The sequence below is a fragment of the Lampetra fluviatilis genome, chromosome 34 (genome assembly GCF_964198595.1).
Source record: "Lampetra fluviatilis chromosome 34, kcLamFluv1.1, whole genome shotgun sequence".
Lineage (NCBI taxonomy): Eukaryota > Metazoa > Chordata > Hyperoartia > Petromyzontiformes > Petromyzontidae > Lampetra > Lampetra fluviatilis.
The window spans coordinates 10,878,203-10,895,546 of NC_136308.1; the positions used below are offsets into that span (position 1 = coordinate 10,878,203).

The 17,344-nt window shown below is 57.4% G+C and overlaps 1 protein-coding gene across 1 annotated transcript in view; it reads right to left on the bottom strand.

The window, feature by feature from the left end:
• Positions 1 to 3,063: 3,063 nt before the first annotated feature.
• NWD1 (NACHT and WD repeat domain containing 1) overlaps positions 3,064 to 17,344 on the bottom strand; it is a 40,308-nt gene continuing 26,027 nt past the window's right edge. The window contains exons 17-29 of the mRNA XM_078872554.1: positions 12,724 to 12,782; positions 12,427 to 12,654; positions 11,140 to 11,176; positions 10,842 to 10,947; positions 9,768 to 9,922; positions 8,625 to 8,651; positions 7,924 to 8,052; positions 7,519 to 7,702; positions 7,118 to 7,194; positions 5,969 to 6,373; positions 5,449 to 5,554; positions 5,100 to 5,292; positions 3,064 to 3,295 (exon numbers count right to left, since the gene is read on the bottom strand). Coding sequence (XP_078728680.1) covers positions 3,064 to 3,295; positions 5,100 to 5,292; positions 5,449 to 5,554; positions 5,969 to 6,373; positions 7,118 to 7,194; positions 7,519 to 7,702; positions 7,924 to 8,052; positions 8,625 to 8,651; positions 9,768 to 9,922; positions 10,842 to 10,947; positions 11,140 to 11,176; positions 12,427 to 12,654; positions 12,724 to 12,782 — 1,938 coding nt within the window. The remainder of the gene's footprint in view (positions 3,296 to 5,099; positions 5,293 to 5,448; positions 5,555 to 5,968; positions 6,374 to 7,117; positions 7,195 to 7,518; positions 7,703 to 7,923; positions 8,053 to 8,624; positions 8,652 to 9,767; positions 9,923 to 10,841; positions 10,948 to 11,139; positions 11,177 to 12,426; positions 12,655 to 12,723; positions 12,783 to 17,344) is intronic.

Here is a 17,344-nt window from a genome sequence, read left to right on the forward strand (position 1 = left end):
AATCAGAAGCGTAAAATTTTTGCCTTTAAATTATCTCGATTGAAAACTCATTTCTGTTAGGACCGATTGTTGTTGTGTTTATGGTTTGTTGTCGTCCCCCCCCCCCCGTGCACCTCCGAATAACACGGTTGGCCATGCACAGTGCGAAAGAAGTTCAACATACGTGCGTACGTGTGTGGTAGGACGAAGCTGTAAGATGACGTGTGGGTGACTCCCATCTCTTCCCACGACGTCTGGCCAGCTTCGCAGAGAAGGCAAAAATATCCTCTCAAAGGGGCGCTCCAGACCTTTCATCAGTTTAGGCAGTGGCCTGAGCATGGTTGGCTATGCACGATGTGAAAGAAGTTCAACATACAGACAGCACATTGCCGCACGGATCTCTGCAGAGCGCCACCGGCGGTGCACTGCTACGCAGAATCCCTGCGTCGTCCCAGAGCGGACCCTCTTGGAATACAGATCCCCCCACCCCCACTTCCCCCCACTCCACTCCCCCAACTTACCCCCACCCCAACCCCACTTCCCCCACACCCCAACCTCCACTCCCCCCCACCCCAACCCCCAATCCCACCCCAACCCCCACTCCCCCCCCACCCCAACCCCCACTCCCCCTCACCCACTACCCCCAACCCCCATTCCCCCCAACCCACTCACCCCCACCCCCACTCCACTCCCCCCACTTCCCCCCACCCAACCCCCACTCCCTCCCACCCCAACCCCCACTCCCCCACACCCCAACCCCCACTCCCCCCCAACCACTCTCCCCAACCCCCACTCCCCCCCCACCCCAACCCCCACTCCCCCTCACCCACTACCCCCAACGCCCACTCCCCCCAACGCCCACTCCCCCCAACCCACTCACCCCCACCCCCACTCCACTCCCCCCCACCCACTCCCCCCACCCAACACTCACTCCCCCCCCACGGGACGGGTCGTGTGGCAGCGTGGTCGTGAGAGAGGACGGTGCCTGCTGCGACCACCGCGTCTCCGACTGAGTGCGTGTGTGTGCGTGTGTGAGTGTGTGTGCGCGCGTGTGCGTGTGTGCGTGTGCGATGGGGCAGTAGTGGAGAGAGTGGAGAGTTTCCCATACCTGGGCAGTGTGCTTATGACAGGCTCCAGTTTAACAGCAGAGGTCTCACTCCGAATCAGTCGAGCGGCAATATATTTTCATCGGTTGTGTAACGCTATGTGGAAGCTACCTGGACTGTCGCTCCGCACGAAGCTTCAAGTCTTCTCGGCCACGGTCATTCCCTCCCTTCTCTACGCTTGCGAAACGTGGACCCCCCTAATGGAACATCTTCGCCGGTTGGAAACATTTAGGCTGGCCTGCCTACCATCCATCCTGGGTTTAACCAGGCTGGATTGTGTGAGGAGCTCACAAATCCTTGAAAGATCTGGGCAAAGTCCCATCGGTGAGCTCCTCCGGCAGGCAAGGCTGCGTTGGCTGGGTCATGTAGCCCGCATGCCCAGCCACCGCATGCCTAAACAGCTTTTGTTCGGCCGGATCGAGGGGGCTAAACGGGCGCGGCACGGGCTAGAGAAGAGATGGAGTGATGTGGTACAGGAGGACGTGGAGCTGAGTGGACTTGCTGATGACTGGTACCAGCGGTGTCAAGATCGGCCTCTGTGGAGGAGGCTCGTGAAGGACTCTACTGGGCAGTTGGAGGCAGTCGCCCTCCAACAACAACGGAGGGCAGAGGAGCGACGCTCACAACAACGAGCGGAGCGCCGGGTGGCTAAAGCACAGAAAGTTGGTACAGTAGGGGGCACAGGTGGTGCATCAGCCAGTCATCTCGGTCAGTTGACCCGTGGCACCTGGGTCTGCCCCGTGACCTCCTGCCAGCGGGCGTTCGACACTTCACGTGGCCTCAAGGTGCACTTGGCCTGGCACAAGCGTCGTGGTGACGTCACCGCCATTTAGTGGCGAATGGCGGTTGTTGTTGTTGTTGCGTGTGTGCGTGTGTGTGAGTGCGTGTGCGACGCACGCCACCCGCACGCAAGCCTCGAGCAAGAGAAGGAAGAGGAGACGCACAACACGACACAGGCATGGTTCATTCCCGTGATCTGACAGAATTTGTGTTCTTATCCAACCACGAGTTTGGAAGCGGAACGAGGCCAGCGAGCGCTGGTGGATCGGGCGCGCGCACTGCGCGGAACTCCCCTCCAACGCCCGGGCGCGTCGATGGTCCCCATCTTCTCCCCGACTGGTGGCCCAGGGTGCGAGGGCAGTACAGCAAGGGGGTTCATTTCCCTCTTGCTACGGGAGGTTGAGTGTTACTAACCTCCCTCCCCCTGTCACACTGCGTGAGTTTTCTCCGGGAACTCCGGTTTATTGCCACAAGTATGAGCGCTCGTTAACGGGGGTTTGTCCAAACTTCCCAACAAGTGTAGGACCAGCAGAACTTGGGCAGACTGTTGGCTGCGCCACCGAATAATTATCTTGCATGAGTATTACACATTACACATTCTAGATGAATATTAATATATAAATCAGCAACGACCCGAGGGGATGCGATGAGATGCTAACGATGGATGTGCCCGGTGCCTCGCGCAATTTGGATCACGGATGACTCGAGAGCTACTTTGGGGCACATCACTTTAGATATCAGTTAGAAGTGGAATGAAACTACAAGAGATCGTGATTTTCCTGCTGAAATTAGCACTGTGGTGGTACTGATCTCCTGTTCGCAGCTGTGAGCCAGTGGTGGGAATTCCTCATTCCTGTGGCAGGGCAGGTCTAACCATAGGACAGCCACTACAAACCAGTGACTCATTTTTATCTACCCCAGAGGGATGATGGGCTGTGTCAACTTCCCAGCCAGGATTTGAAGTCAGCAACTTCCTTTCCTGTACTCTGCACTCTAATCGTGTTTGTGAGTCTTGCGTTTGTTGTTGTGACGTTCTGACCGCCGTGCCCCCACTGGACCCTCTGTGAACAAGAGCTTCACAGCTCATCGGATTCCTCCGGTCTCAGTAATATTCAGACTCCGGTTGCGAGTCGCGTGATGACGCAGCGTGGTGACGTCACAGACGACGTGCCCCCCCCCCCCCCCCCCACGTGACGGCTCAGAGCAGTGCGCAGGTGCGCGACGAGCCGCCGCGTCTGCCCGGCCCCGCGGCCTCCTCCTGCTCCCTCGTGGTCCCCGCGGCCCCAACGCCGCCGCCGTCGTCCTGCAGCCCCCGCGTCCACTCGGCCCGCGCGGCGGCCTCCGGCTGCTCCCGGCACGCGCCGCCCGGGGCGCTGGGCCTGCAGGAGCGCACGCTGGACGACGCTTTGATGTAGCGCAGGGGGTCGTACCTGTAGATGGCAACCACAGCCCGTGCAGAGGCCGTGATCCGCCGCGGTGAGTTAGGAGTGACCTTCGCTGGAAACCGTCACCGGCAACGACGCTAATGGTGAATTGCGGTGTTCACCGTAATCGTCGTGGTTGGCTACGTACGGTGCGATAGAAGTTTAACATAAACATACAACTTGGCGGGCAATAGGATGCGGTGACGGGGGTTCTACTCTGGCCAATTGCACTCAGTTTGAACTATAAACTAAAAGTAAACAATATTTTTTATTTTACTAGGTAAGGCCCGCTGAGCCATATAGCTCGTTTTCAGAAGCGACCTGGCTATCACGAATTATATAGCTCAACAAATTGGCTTATCACGTGGAAATCTATAGCAGCAGCCAAATACTCTAACCGCACGTTTATAAATGTGGAGGGGAAAACCGGAAGACCCGGAGAAAAATCCACGCGACCTCGGGGAGAGAGACACCGCAAACTCCAAATATACAGCAGCAGCAGGCGTCAGGGTTGGGATCGAACCCACGAAATCCATTTTGTCTCAACAGTCTTGAGCCAGTGGTGAAGTTCTCCATTTCACAGAACAACCACTGTTGAATTCCCCAGAAAATGGTATAAATTTTATCCACCACGTGGAGATGATGGGTCCAGTCACCCCCCAAGTAGGATTCGAATCCCACAAATATCCGAATGTGAGCCACGCCCATTCGACCGCTGAGCCTTGTGGCCCACTGTAATGTTGTTGTTAATTGTAGTGTTGTTAATTGTAAGGTTGCTAATTGTAAATGTTATTCATTCACGAACAGCGTTGACGCTAAGTGAGATGGCAACGTGCACAGGCGCTGGCGTGGCTTGCTGTTTTACGGGGCCACTAAGGACGGTGGCTGGTGACCAGTGGCGGCTCCTGCAAAATCTCTCGGGGGGCAAATGTCTGGATGATTGAGAAGGATAAGGTCCACCCATGCAATGGATAAATTAACAGCTTAAGCATGTAAAGGCAACTTCATTTCTTTAATATTAATGAAAAATAAAGTGACTCTTACAATACATCTTGTTTGTTTCTATACTCACTATTATTACAATCCACTCAGTTTCTTTTATTAAAGATTCCACTAGGTGGCGACAAATAATTTTGTTGACTGAAACGTGCTTACGTATGATGACGTAAGCACATTAGTGCGAGCCCTCCCGGAAGCCATAGAGAATGCATTGCAGCGCCCGCCCTTCGAAAAAAAACATCTTTGAATGTAAGTCTATGGGACCACACGGGGCGATTCTCAGCCAGAGTGAAATCGCCCAAAAAGAGGCGGTACTCCACAGAACGTGACATGACGCTGATTGGACTATATCCAGAGGCACAGTAACAGCTAGCATAGCTCTGTGGTTGAATGAGATTGTTAATGTGATTGAAAAAGTCCCTTTCACACATTGGTGGTGCGTCGCCCAATCGCCCTAATGAAGAAACCGCCCCTGCTGGTGACTGCCAACTCATCGATGTGCAGTCCGTTCTCTTCTGTGACGCGTTACATCCAATTCATCACACGGTTGTGCGGCTGCCTCGCGTAGCATCATCTCACAAGGCGGGATGCTGCTGGATGCTTCTAGATGCTACCTACACGCCTCAGTCTTTGCTTGGCCAACATCTCACGTGTTATCGCGGACCGTGCACCACATGATACATTATCTATCATGGCGCGATTTTCGTTTCAGAACGCGGTCGTTCTTCGGGAACGCAACTCCCACCGCCTTGCAGCAGAACGGGCTGCGTCTGGCACGAGCGCTGGGCGCTTGGCGGTGCCGAGCGCTCACCCCGGGGCGAGGCGCGGGGGGCAGCGGAACTCGAGGCGCAGGACGTATCCGAGGCGCGTGCAGGCCAGCACCACACAGGCCCACGCCGGCCGCGCCTCGGACCCCAGTTGCTCGCCCGAGGGCCCTCCCCGCGTCTCCATGGCGACCAAACGCGTCACCGTCGCGTACACGTACTGCACCTTCAGCAGGATGCCTGCGCGGGGGGGGAAAGGGAAAAGGGGAGGAGAGGGGGGCACGACTCCCGGTGTCAGCGCGAATGCGGCGGTGGTGAATGGCGTGGCGGTGGCGGTGGTGAATGGTGGCGCGCCGGCGCGGGCGCTTAGGGGCGGCTCGGTGCGGCGAGGCTTACCAGTCACGACGCACCACACCTTGATGGAGCGGTCGCGCGAGCCGGTGAACAGGAACCGCTCCTCGGGGGAGAAGGCGGCAGAGGTGACGCCCTGGTAGAAAGCTCCCTGCGCCCCACACACAGAGACAAAGATGCCCCAGTGTGGCCTCTGTTGGGGCGAGCGCTGTTAGCCAGCAGCACCTACGAAGGCCGGCACGGCGCACGAGGGGCGGCCAGTTTCACGCCCCACCACATTTGTCTCCCTAGTAGCGATTTTTTACACATTGCACCAGGTACTCAGTTGGGGCTGAGTCGACCTATGGGAGGCCCAGGACCAGTTCTGACAGTCGTCACTGGCGTGATTGTTCGTGAGCAGAAATGAAACCTGCGTCGCCGGGGTTTGAAGAGCAGTGCGCTGACCGCCGCACTACCGCTCCCCACAATGCACGCACGCACAGGCACATACACCGGCACACACGCACGAACGCACGGGCTCTGGTGAGCCATGCTGGGCGGCGATGCACGCACCCCCGGCGCTCACCTGGTACGTGTACTCGTGCAGCACCTGCCAGGTGCGCGCGCACCACAGCCGCTGCAGCGTCCCATCGCAGCCCGCGAAGGCATATCGCCCGCCGGGGCTCAGCAGCACGCACGAGACGCGCGTGCCGTAGCCCTCCAGCTCCACGCAACGCTCTCCGCCCTCTCCTACGCCGCCGCCGCCGCCGCCGTCGTCGTCAGCGCGGTCCTTGGTCCGAGACGATCCCTCGGGGACCGACGACGCCGGCTCCCGGTCCCCTGTGCCGGCGGGCACTGGCGGTCCCCGCAGCGCGATGCCCAGCTGTCCCGAGTCGCTGCCCCACATTGCGCCGGCCAGCCCAGGAAGCATCGCCACGGCGCTCAGAGCCCCGCGGCACGGTGCCTCCAGCACGCACTCGCGCCGCCACGTCTGCACGCGACGGAGTTGACCGCGACAATCGCATCCCCCCGCGCTCCATCATCCGCCATTGTCGCGGCACCACCCCCCCACCGCCCCCCATCTCCCCCCCCCCCACCGGCGCGGCTGGTACCTTTGTGCAGTGCACGGCGACGCGGTTGGAGGAGAGGCCCATGGCCAGGCGCGAGTCCCCGTCCCCCAGCGCCAAGCACGTGACACTCACCGCCCCGGCCACCCCCAGCTCGGCCGCCACGGCCCACGGCGCGTCGGCGGGGGGCACGGCCCCCTCTCCGCCGCTCTCCTGCAGACAACGCACGGCCACTCGCTTCGGTCACTCGGCACTGTTAGTCGCACCTCGTCTCGACCATCCCGGCGACCCACAGCGGCCCGGCCGAGGGGGGAGCCCGGTGGTAGCCGTGCCGTAAGCGGAGCGAGGTGTACGCGGCACCCGCATGAAAGTGGGTATATCCCAGGGGCTAACGGCAACCAAAACACCAAGGTCGAAGAGCCATTGGTTTTTCTAATTCGGTAAAGAAACCCTCAGTGAGGGGAGTGAGTGGGGTGAGGAGGGTGAGGGGAGTGAGTGGGGTGAGGGGAGTGAGGGGAGTGAGTGGGGTGAGGAGGGTAAGGGGAGTGAGGGAGGTGAAGGGGGTGAGGAGGGTGAGGTGGGTGAGCGAGCGCCGTTGCCGTGGCGATGCTCACCGTGGAGTGCAGCTGTGGAGTGAGCGCCAGCACGAGGCCTGAGCTGAGGCCGACGAGGATGAGGTCGCGACCCCGCGCACACTCCACGCTCGTCACGTGCGCCGGGCAGCTCACGAGCTGGCGTGGCGCTCCTGGCACGGGGCGACGACGCACGGCGCAGCGGTGACAGCAGCGGCAGCAGTAATGTCGATGTTTACACACCGCAACAGGTACTCATTTGAGGCTGAGTCGACCTAGGAGAGGCCCAGGACTGGTTCGGATAATCGTCACTGGTGTTGGACGTGAGCGGGAATCGAACTCAGGTCGCCGAGTTCGTAGCATAGCGCGCTAACTTCTACACTACCGCTCCGCACACCTGTGTGTATGTGTGAGTACACACACACACCTGTGTATGTGTGCGAGTACACACACACCTGTGTATGTGTGCGAGTACACACACACACACGCACACACACCTGTGCGCGTGTCCCACAGGACAACTCGCGACGCCTCCTCCATGTCCTGCAGCACCACGGTGGCCGCGTCCACCGTCAGGGCCACGAGGCCGCTGCGGTCGTGGAACGGGGGGCTCAGGAGCCCTCCGGCGCTGCCGCCCCCTGGGTCCCCGCCACGCAGGCGCCTCTCACCCACGTCCCACACCTGCCGGAGGCGCGGAGGGAGGGGGGCAACGCCATCACGGCACGGGCACAGGGGCTTACCGACACCCGCCTGTGAGTCCGTGGTGCATGACGGTGGTAGCGACTTTGGTGGTGGCGGCGGTGATGGACGTGTCGCTGGTGGCGCATAACGGTGGCGTGGGCAGTGCGCGGGCGGTGCGGTTGGCGGCACGGTGGTGCGTGCGGAGGTTGCGGTGGTGCCACCTTGAGGTAGTAAGCCTGGCGCGACGCCGACACCAAGATTCCGTCGGCGGCGAGGCACAGCGCCGTGACGGCCATGCCCATCCCCTCGATGCACTCGCGCAGCGACAGCCCGTCCCGAAGGTCCCACACCTGAGCGCCGCACACGGCACGCGCGTCGCACGTACCACAGCAACGCACACGCTAGCTCGCACGCCATGCACGCTTTCTTGTTCTTCCCCCCGCACCACGGGTTCGCACGGTTGGCTAAGTACGGTGCGATAGAAGTGCAACGTACGTACGCACCGCTCAACGCCGCCACAGCGTGCCCGGAGACCGTGGCTCTGAATGCCGAAGAGTTTACGACGACGGAGCGAGAGCCGTGACCGCCGACCCGCATGCTCAGAATCGATGAGCTATGAAGCTCTTTTCACAGATGTCCAGTAAGAGGGCACGGGGTCGTTGCAATGGCAAACGATGCAAAAACACAACTGGAGTGCAAAGTATAGGTAAGGTAAGCAAATCGCATAAAATAAATACTTAATCCCCCTATCTCTTATCCCCCCCCCCCCCCCCCCCTTTTGTATATGGTTCAGTAGCGTCGGGACTGTTCTGCGGGTACCGTGACATCTGGTTGTTACGCGAAGCCGCTTGTACCGTGCTCGCGTTTTGTTACAATGCAAAATAAAATACCTGGAATCGACAAAGTATCCAAGAATATAAACCTGCAGCCCGGGCACACGGCCCGGAGCCTGCGGCAAAAAGGGCGCGTCGCTCCCCGCGCTCCAGGAGCACCACGCCTCACCGTGCCCACCGCTAGCGGTCGTGGACGTCGTCGTTACAAGCTGGTCTGACGCACATGAGACGAATGACTGCCCTCCGTATGCCCATCCCCGAACCGTGTGTGGCGAGCCCCTCGCTTAAACACACGGTGTTCCATAGCTGTCAAGCCATACGACGGTTTACCCCGTATTCTTGTACAGGGACATTGAGTTTTCAGGTCCATACGGCGTACAGCTGTTTCAATCCGGGCAAAAAAAATGGTCGAAAATTGTTTGTGTTTCTCCCTTGTGGTGGTACTGTGTAGGATGAACGTTGATATTTATAAGTGCACGGGGGTGATCAATAAGGTCTGAATTGGTCTGTAATAAGGTAGGGCACTGATAAGGGGTTGACAGGAATGGTGTTTACATAGCAATGCATTGTCGCTGTTCTTCCATTCGGGAACACTTTTCGCGCACCACAACGCGGAACGCGCGTCCACCGTTGTTCGAACGCCGTTTCTGAGCGGTCGACGGCGAAGAAAGTCACGCGGAATGATACAGTAACGTGGCGGTGCAGCCTCGGTTATCTTCGTCCCACCATCTCACCGCGTGTGCGCGATTCGTCGTATCTCGCCAAAACTTTGCCGGTACATTATTTACGGGGAAATTGTCGTCGCTTCAACGCGTTTAACGAGGAACGCGTTAAACGAGGATTCGCCGCACATTGCGCACACACACCGCTGTACGTCGCTGCACCACGCAACACATTTATAAACTCGAATTATAGTTATTAAGATTATTTTGCTGCTATAAATCTCCACGTGATGAGCCAATTTTGTCGAGCTATCAGTTGTGGCCAGGTTGCTTCCGAAAAAACAAGTCACGTTCTCACCCTGGCGCTCCTGCTGGACATCTGTGAAGAAGAGCTTTATAGCTCTTCGGATTCCTCCCTCCTCCCGGTAGAGATCAATATTCTGACTCTGACACACCACCCACGCCGCCCCCGTACGCCGCGGCGTCTTGCCAATGCGAGGGGGAGAGGGGTGGAAGGCGAGAGAGGCGAGCGGTGCCGGCAGCGGGCCCGGGAGGAGATGCCGGGCGAACCTTGATGGTCTCGTCCAGCGAGGCGCTGATGAGGGCCGTGCAGCCCGAGAAGACGGCGGCCTCTACGCGGTCCTGGTGGCGCGGCTCGACGGCGCGGCGCGCGGGGGCCTCGCCAGCGCCCCGCAGGTCGAACACGCACACGCGCTTGTCCACTCCTAACGCACGCACGCGCGCGCACACACGTACTTACATACGCACTTGCACACACACACGCGCTTGTCCCCTCCTAACGCACGCATGCGCACACACGCACTTAATACGCACTTGCACACACACACGCGCTTGTCCACTCCTAACACACGCACGCGCACACACACACTTACATACGCACTTACACACGCACACGCGCTTGTCCACTCCTAACACACGCACGCGCACACACGCACTTACATACGCAATTGCACGCACGCACGCGCACACACGCACTTACATACGCACTTGCACACATACGCACACACCTACATACACACTCACACGCGCTTGTCCACTCCTGACACATGCACACGCACGCACTTACACATACACCCTTACACACGCACACGCGCTTGTCCACTCCTAACGCACGCATGCGCACACACGCACTTACATATGCACTTACGCACGCACGCACGTGCTTTTCCACTCCTAACGCATGCACACACCTACATACACACACACACACACGCACTTGTCCACTCTTAACGTATACACACACACTTACACACGCACGCACACACGTTTGTCCACTCCTAATGCACACGCACGCACACACTTACATACGCACGCACACACGCACACGCGTCTGTGTTATGTGAACCGATCCTGGGCCTCCCGTAGGTCAACTCAGACTCAAATGAGTACCTGGTGCGGTGTGTAAACAAAGGCGGTCGGGCGTGGTGCTGGCCATCCACCCCCTGGTGCGCCGTGCCGGCCTTCACAGAGGTGCCAACTCCGCTAACGACGCACACCCCAACGGGCTGCCGAGGCTACACAGCGGGAGACGTTTGTCTCTTTTTTTTTGGGGGGGGGGGGAGGCGAGGGTCACGTGCGTGTACTGCGAGCAGCCGAGGTGGGGGCAAAGGCGCGGGCTCTGACCGACGGCGGCGAGCGTGCAGTCGGGGCTCACGGCAATGAACCTGGGCTCCGCTCCCAGCGCCTCGGTGCTCCGGCAGCTACCGCCGTCCTCCAGCGACACCTGCGTCTTCCGGGCACGGGGCGGGGGCACGGGGGGGGGTACGGGGAGGGCACGGGGATGGCACGGGGAGGGCACGGAGAGGGCACGGGGGGGGGCACGGGGGGGGCACGGGGAGGGCACGGGGAGGGCACGGGGAGGGCACGGAGGGGGCACGGGGGGGGGGGGGCACGGCGAGCGTGTGAGAGCGATGGGGGTGACCTCGCGCCACCTGGCCACGGTGTCCTCAGGGGGACAGCTGGGACACTCGTAGGCGAGGCAACATTGCGCCCAAGGTCACAAATGTTCACAGACGATGAAGGGGGGTGAAGACTAGGAACCTTCCAATTATCGTGAATTTGCGAACGAGGCGTTCGGGCAGCGATGCGGTTGGCACCCTTCTTCAGGGCTTCGATTTCATGGTGCGTGTTGTGTGTGTGTGTCATCACTACAGCTTCAAGCGATCCAAGCCACGGCTGCGATGTGATGGTGGGGTTGGTGGATCATGCCGATTCTTTGTGTGGCTGTCGACTCAACAACTTAGAATTTCGTTACATTTGAGAACCCAGCTTAATCGCGGGCAGCTGAAACCTGGACCCCAACCCAGAATGTGAGAGGTTGCCGGCTTGGTTCTCTCACTGCTGAGTCACCCAGCTACCCACAACGCTTTAAAATTACACCCAACAGCTGTATTTTTGTGAAATATGTTCACCCACGTGGGAATCGGCAGAGCTCAGAATCGGTGCAGGAGAAGCCAGGAGCTGATCCGATGGTCGAAGCCCTCCCTACTTTAGAACCACACACAATCGACCAGCGTCCGGTCGGAGGCAACTCCGTCATAAAATATGAAAAATTAGGTTTGTACCCTTTCTGGCAATAAAATATGTGTTAAGATGTACTCTTTGGTTCTTTTGGTAAAGTCACGTAGGTAGAAAAATAATAGATCCCGACGTTTCGATCGCAACACAAGCAATCGTCAACAGGTAGGACAACCAGAGCAAGAAAAAACTGAATTGCTGTGGTTATCCCACCTGATGACGATTGCTTGTCTTGCGATCGAAACGTTCTGATCGATTATTTTTCTACCCACGTCACTTTACCGAAAGAACCAAAGAGTATGGAATCCTACAGTCACGAAAACTTCACCAAATTGATACCTTTTGCAAGGAATGAAATCTGCAAACAAACATACTCTGGTAATGATATATGCATTGTCTTTGAAATTGATTGGCTTACAACAGAGACAGCCCTCTTTATGGCCTAGTCTCACCAGAGTCAGACACAAGTGCTGTGTGTGGTTAATGCAGTACTTGATTCCTTACAAAAGGTATCAATTTGGTGTTTGAATATCTTGTTTTATTGCCAGAAAGGGTAAAACCTTTTCTTATTTTTCATACTTTGATACTGGCCAAAAAGTTATCCCATGATATCTGTCGTAAAATGTTGGGCGTGGGAAAATACAACGGGACGAGAGGAGGCCACGGAGCGCGACGCCAGACGAAGCCGCACCGGATTCGCCGGAACCTCACCGTGAGCAGCGTGCCGCCGGCCAAGCCGGCCAGGAGGAGGCCGCGCCTGGCCACGGCCACGCACACGGGGCGCCCCGCGGGGCCCGCCGGCCCCGGCACCCACGCGTCCAGACGCCGCTTCAGCAAGCCGGCGCCCGGCTCCACGAGGCTCACGCGCACGCCGCCGTGGCCACCGCCACCGTGGCAGCCGCCGCCGTCGCCGTCGCCGCTGCCCGCCACCGCCGCGGTCACCACCACGGCGCCCTCGCCGTCCCCGCCGAGCGCGTGGCAGCGTGACGGGCCGCCCAGCGGCTCCGACAGGAGCGGCGCTCCACTCCACAGGGAGAACGAGCGGAGCTGCAAGAGGGGGGGGAGCACGGGGGGGGGGGAGAACAAGGGAGGGGAAGAGCACGTGGGGGGCATGAGGGGGAGTACAGGGGTGGGGGGGGAGCACAGCGGGGGGGGGATAGCACGTGGGGAGCATGGGGGGGGAGGTAGAGCAAGGGGGGGGGAGCACGGGGGGGGGAAACAAGGGGTGGGGGGGAGCACGGTGAGGGGGATAGCACTTGGGGGGCATGAGGGGGAGTACAGGGGGGGGGGGATAGCACGTGGGGAGCATGGGGGGGGGAGGGAGAGCAAGGGGGGGGGGGGAGCACGTGGCAGTGTCCAGAGCGACTGCCAGCGTCGTTGTGCATGGCATCTGCGCTGGGCAGCGCTCTGTGCAGGTCTACGCTGCTGACGAGATGCCCGATGTCAACACCGCGGGGAGACTGGAGGAGTAACGTCTGCTTCGTTTCTTACAGGTCTCGTTACTCGTAGGGGTACGATAATAATAAAAAATATTTAAATTTTATCTCGCGTCATTCATGCCAACAGCATCCCACAATGCTGTACATTAATTACTGTATCTAACCTATATAATTCATTTTTTGTCTGTCTGTCTGTCCGTCTGCGTACGCTCCCTTGCAGGGGATGTAGCTCTCGGACCGTGGGGTTCGCCGAGATTAAATTTTGCAGGTGAACTTAGGCATTTCCGATTTTTCGTCTCTAAACTTTCAATCGGCCCGATTATCGATTTAGTGCGATTTCTCTTTAATTATGTATTTAAATCTTTATTTATTTATTTACTATCGCCGACCGGCGCGGACCACGGCGGTTGCCCCTGGCAACGGGTAGCAACAACTTCGCTGCGGGGTGGACGCCATTTTTAATTCCCGTTAAAAATATGCGCACGCATTAACACGCGACTCTGAGGTAAATTCATCAAAGTTTCACGTCCTCTTCACTCCCCCCCACCCCAATGTGTGCAATTACTATTATAGGGTCGGTAGATAATAAAATTATAGCGATTAGACAGTGGGTAACGGCCCCAGTACCCAGCCTCAGCCGGGTGGGCAATCTAGGCGAGGCCGGAGGCTCTGCACGGTACTAGGCCTCGACACGCAACTCTGTCAGGCGACGACTTTGTGGTATAAACTCGATATACCCAGCGTTGCCCGGGGGAAAAATACATTTAAAATCTTCTGAAAACTTTAAAACATAACATCCCAATGAAAATACAACTGTGTAATTAAAACTCTAAACCCGACCGTGCCAAGAATCGATTCTATGAATCGCGAAAAGGAATCGAAGGTTGTAGATTCATTTAGAATCGCCTTATTTTCGTTTAATATAAGTTGGTTATAGAGTTGATATAAACTGCTACGAATGGGAAATATCCGGCGTTGACCGGGGCTAAAATATAATTAAAAACTCCTGAAAACTTTAAAACATAACATAACAATGAAAATAAAACTCTGTAATTAAAAACGGAAACCTCCTATGCACCAGGAATCGATTCTTTGAATCGCGCAAAGGAATCATCGAAGGTTGTAGATTCCTTTAGGATCGCCCTTAACGAGTGGTGAGGGAGAGTGGTGAGGGAGAGTGGTGAGGGAGAGTGGTGAGGGAGAGTGGTGAGGGAGAGTGGTGAGGGAGAGTGGTGAGGGTGATTGATTGGTGATTGGTGAGGGTGAGTGGGGAGGGTGAGTGGCGGTTGTTAGTGGTGATTAGTGAGGGGTGAGTGGTGAGGGTGAGTGGTGAGTGGTGATTGGTGAGTGGTGATTGGTGATTGGTGATTGGTGAGGGTGAGGGTGAGTGGGGAGGGTGAGTGGCGGTTGTTAGTGGTGATTAGTGAGGGGTGAGGGTGAGCGGTGAGGGTGAGGGTTGAGTGGTGAGCAGTGAGGGTGAGTGGTGATCGGTGAGGGTGTGATTGGTGAGGATGAGTGGTGAGGGTGAGTAGTGAGGGTGAGTGGTTGTTGTGAGGGTGAGTGGTTGTTGTGAGGGTGAGTGGTGAGGGTGAGTGGTAAGAGTGAGTGGTGAGGGTGAGTGACGGTTGTGAGAGGTGATTAGTGAGTGGTGAGGGTGATTGGTGAGGGTTAGTGGTGAGCATGAGTGGTGAGGGTGAGTGTTGAGCGTGAGTGGTGAGGGTGAGTGGTGATTGTTGAGGGTGTGATTGGTGAGGATGAGTGGTGAGTAGTGAGGGTGAGGGTGAGTGGTGAGGGTGAGTGGCGGTTGTGAGTGGTGATTAGTGAGGGGTGAGTGGTGAGGGTGTGATTGGTGAGGATGAGTGGTGAGTGGTCAGGGTGAGTGGTGAGGGTGAGTGGTGAGCGGTGAGTGTTGAGGGTGAGTGGTGAGTGGTTAGGGTGAGAAGTGAGGGTGAGTGGTGAGCGTGAGTGGTGAGTGGTGAGCGTGACTGGTGAGGGAGAGTGGTGAGGGAGAGTGGTGAGGGAGAGTGGTGAGGGAGAGTGGTGAGGGAGAGTGGTGAGGGTGATTGATTGGTGATTGGTGAGGGTGAGTGGGGAGGGTGAGTGGCGGTTGTTAGTGGTGATTAGTGAGGGGTGAGTGGTGAGGGTGAGTGGTGAGTGGTGATTGGTGAGTGGTGATTGGTGAGTGGTGATTGGTGAGTGGTGATTGGTGAGGGTGTGATTGGTGAGGATGAGTGGTGAGGGTGAGTAGTGAGGGTGAGTGGTTGTTGTGAGGGTGAGTGGTTGTTGTGAGGGTGAGTGGTGAGGGTGAGTGGTAAGAGTGAGTGGTGAGGGTGAGTGACGGTTGTGAGAGGTGATTAGTGAGTGGTGAGGGTGAGTGGTGAGGGTTAGTGGTGAGCATGAGTGGTGAGGGTGAGTGTTGAGCGTGAGTGGTGAGGGTGAGTGGTGATTGTTGAGGGTGTGATTGGTGAGGATGAGGGGTGAGTGGTGAGGGTGAGTGGCGGTTGTGAGTGGTGATTAGTGAGGGGTGTGTGGTGAGGGTGAGCGTGAGTGGTGAATGGTGAGGGTGAGTGGTGAGGGTGAGTGGTGAGGGTGAGCAGTGAGGGTGAGCAGTGAGGGTGAGTGGTGATTGGTGAGGGTGTGATTGGTGAGGATGAGTGGTGAGTGGTCAGGGTGAGTGGTGAGGGTGAGTGGTGAGGGTGAGTGGTGAGAGGAGAGGGTGAGTGTTGAGGGTGAGTGGTGAGTAGTGAGGGTGAGTGGTGAGCGTGACTGGTGAGTGGTGAGGGAGAGTGGCGAGGGAGAGTGGTGAGGGTGAATGGTGAGGGCGAGTGGTGAGTGGTGAGGATGAGTGGCAAGTGGTGAGGGTGAGTGGTGATTGGTGAGGGTGTGATTGGTGAGGATGAGTGGTGAGTGGTGAGGGTGAGTAGTGAGGGTGAGTGCTGAGCGTTGAGGGTGAGTGGTTGTTGTGAGGGTGAGTGGTGAGAGTGAGTGGTGAGGGTGAGTGGTGAGGGTGAGTGGTTATTGTTGAGGGTGTGATTGGTGAGGATGAGTGGTGAGTAGTGAGGGTGAGTGGTGACGGTGAGTGGTGAGTGTTGAGGGTGATTGGTGAGGGTGAGTGGCGGTTATGAGTGGTGATTAGTGAGGGGTGAGTGGTGAGGGTGAGCGTGAGTGGTGAGGGTGAGCAGTGCGGGTGAGTGGTGATTGGTGAGGGTGTGATTGGTGAGGATGAGTGGTGAGTGGTCAGGGTGAGTGGTGAGGGTGAGTGGTTGTTGTGAGGGTGAGTGGTGAGGATGAGTGGTGAGGGTGAGTGGCGGTTGTGAGTGGTGATGGGTGAGTGGTGAGCGGTGAGGGGTGAGTGGTGAGCGTGAGTGGTGAGGGTGAGTGGTGAGGGTGAGTGCTGAGTGGTGAGGGTGAGTGGTGAGAGAGTGGTTAGTTTTGAGGGTGAGTGGTGAGGGTGAGTGGTGAGGGCTAGTGGAGAGTGGTGAGTGGTGATTGGTCAGTGGTGATTGGTGAGGATGAATGTTGAGTAGTGAGGGTGAAGTTGAGTGGTGAGGGTGAGTGGTGGTTGTGACGGTGAGTGGTGAGGGTGAGTGGTGAGGCTGAATGGTGAGGGTGAATGGTGAGAGTGAGTGGTGAGTGGTGAGGGAGTGGTGAGGGTTAGTGGTGAGGGTTAGTGATGAGAGTGAGTGGTGCGGGTGAGTGGTGATTGGTGAGTGGTGAGGGTGAGTGGTGAGGGTGAGTGGTGAGGGAGATTGGTGAGTGGTGAGTTGTGAGGGTGAATGGTGAATAGTGAGTGGGAGTGGTGAGGATGAGTGGTAAGGGTGAGTTGTGAGTGGTGAATGGTGAGGGTGAATGATGAGTACAGTCAATATGCACTGCTGTTATCATACCAGGTACCACCACCACAATGTGTACTCCTCTCATCATAGCAGATACCACCACAGCAGTATGCACTGCTGTAATCATAGCAGGTACCAACACAGCAGTATGCACTGCTGTAGTGATAGCAGGTACGACCTCAGTCGGTATACACTGCTGTAGTGATAGTAGATACTGCTATCGAGTTGGTAGATACCGCTATAGTAAATACTAAAACAGTCAGTATATACCACTACAGTCAGTCAATACTGCTACAGTCAGTATATACTACTATACAGTCAGTACATACTGCTA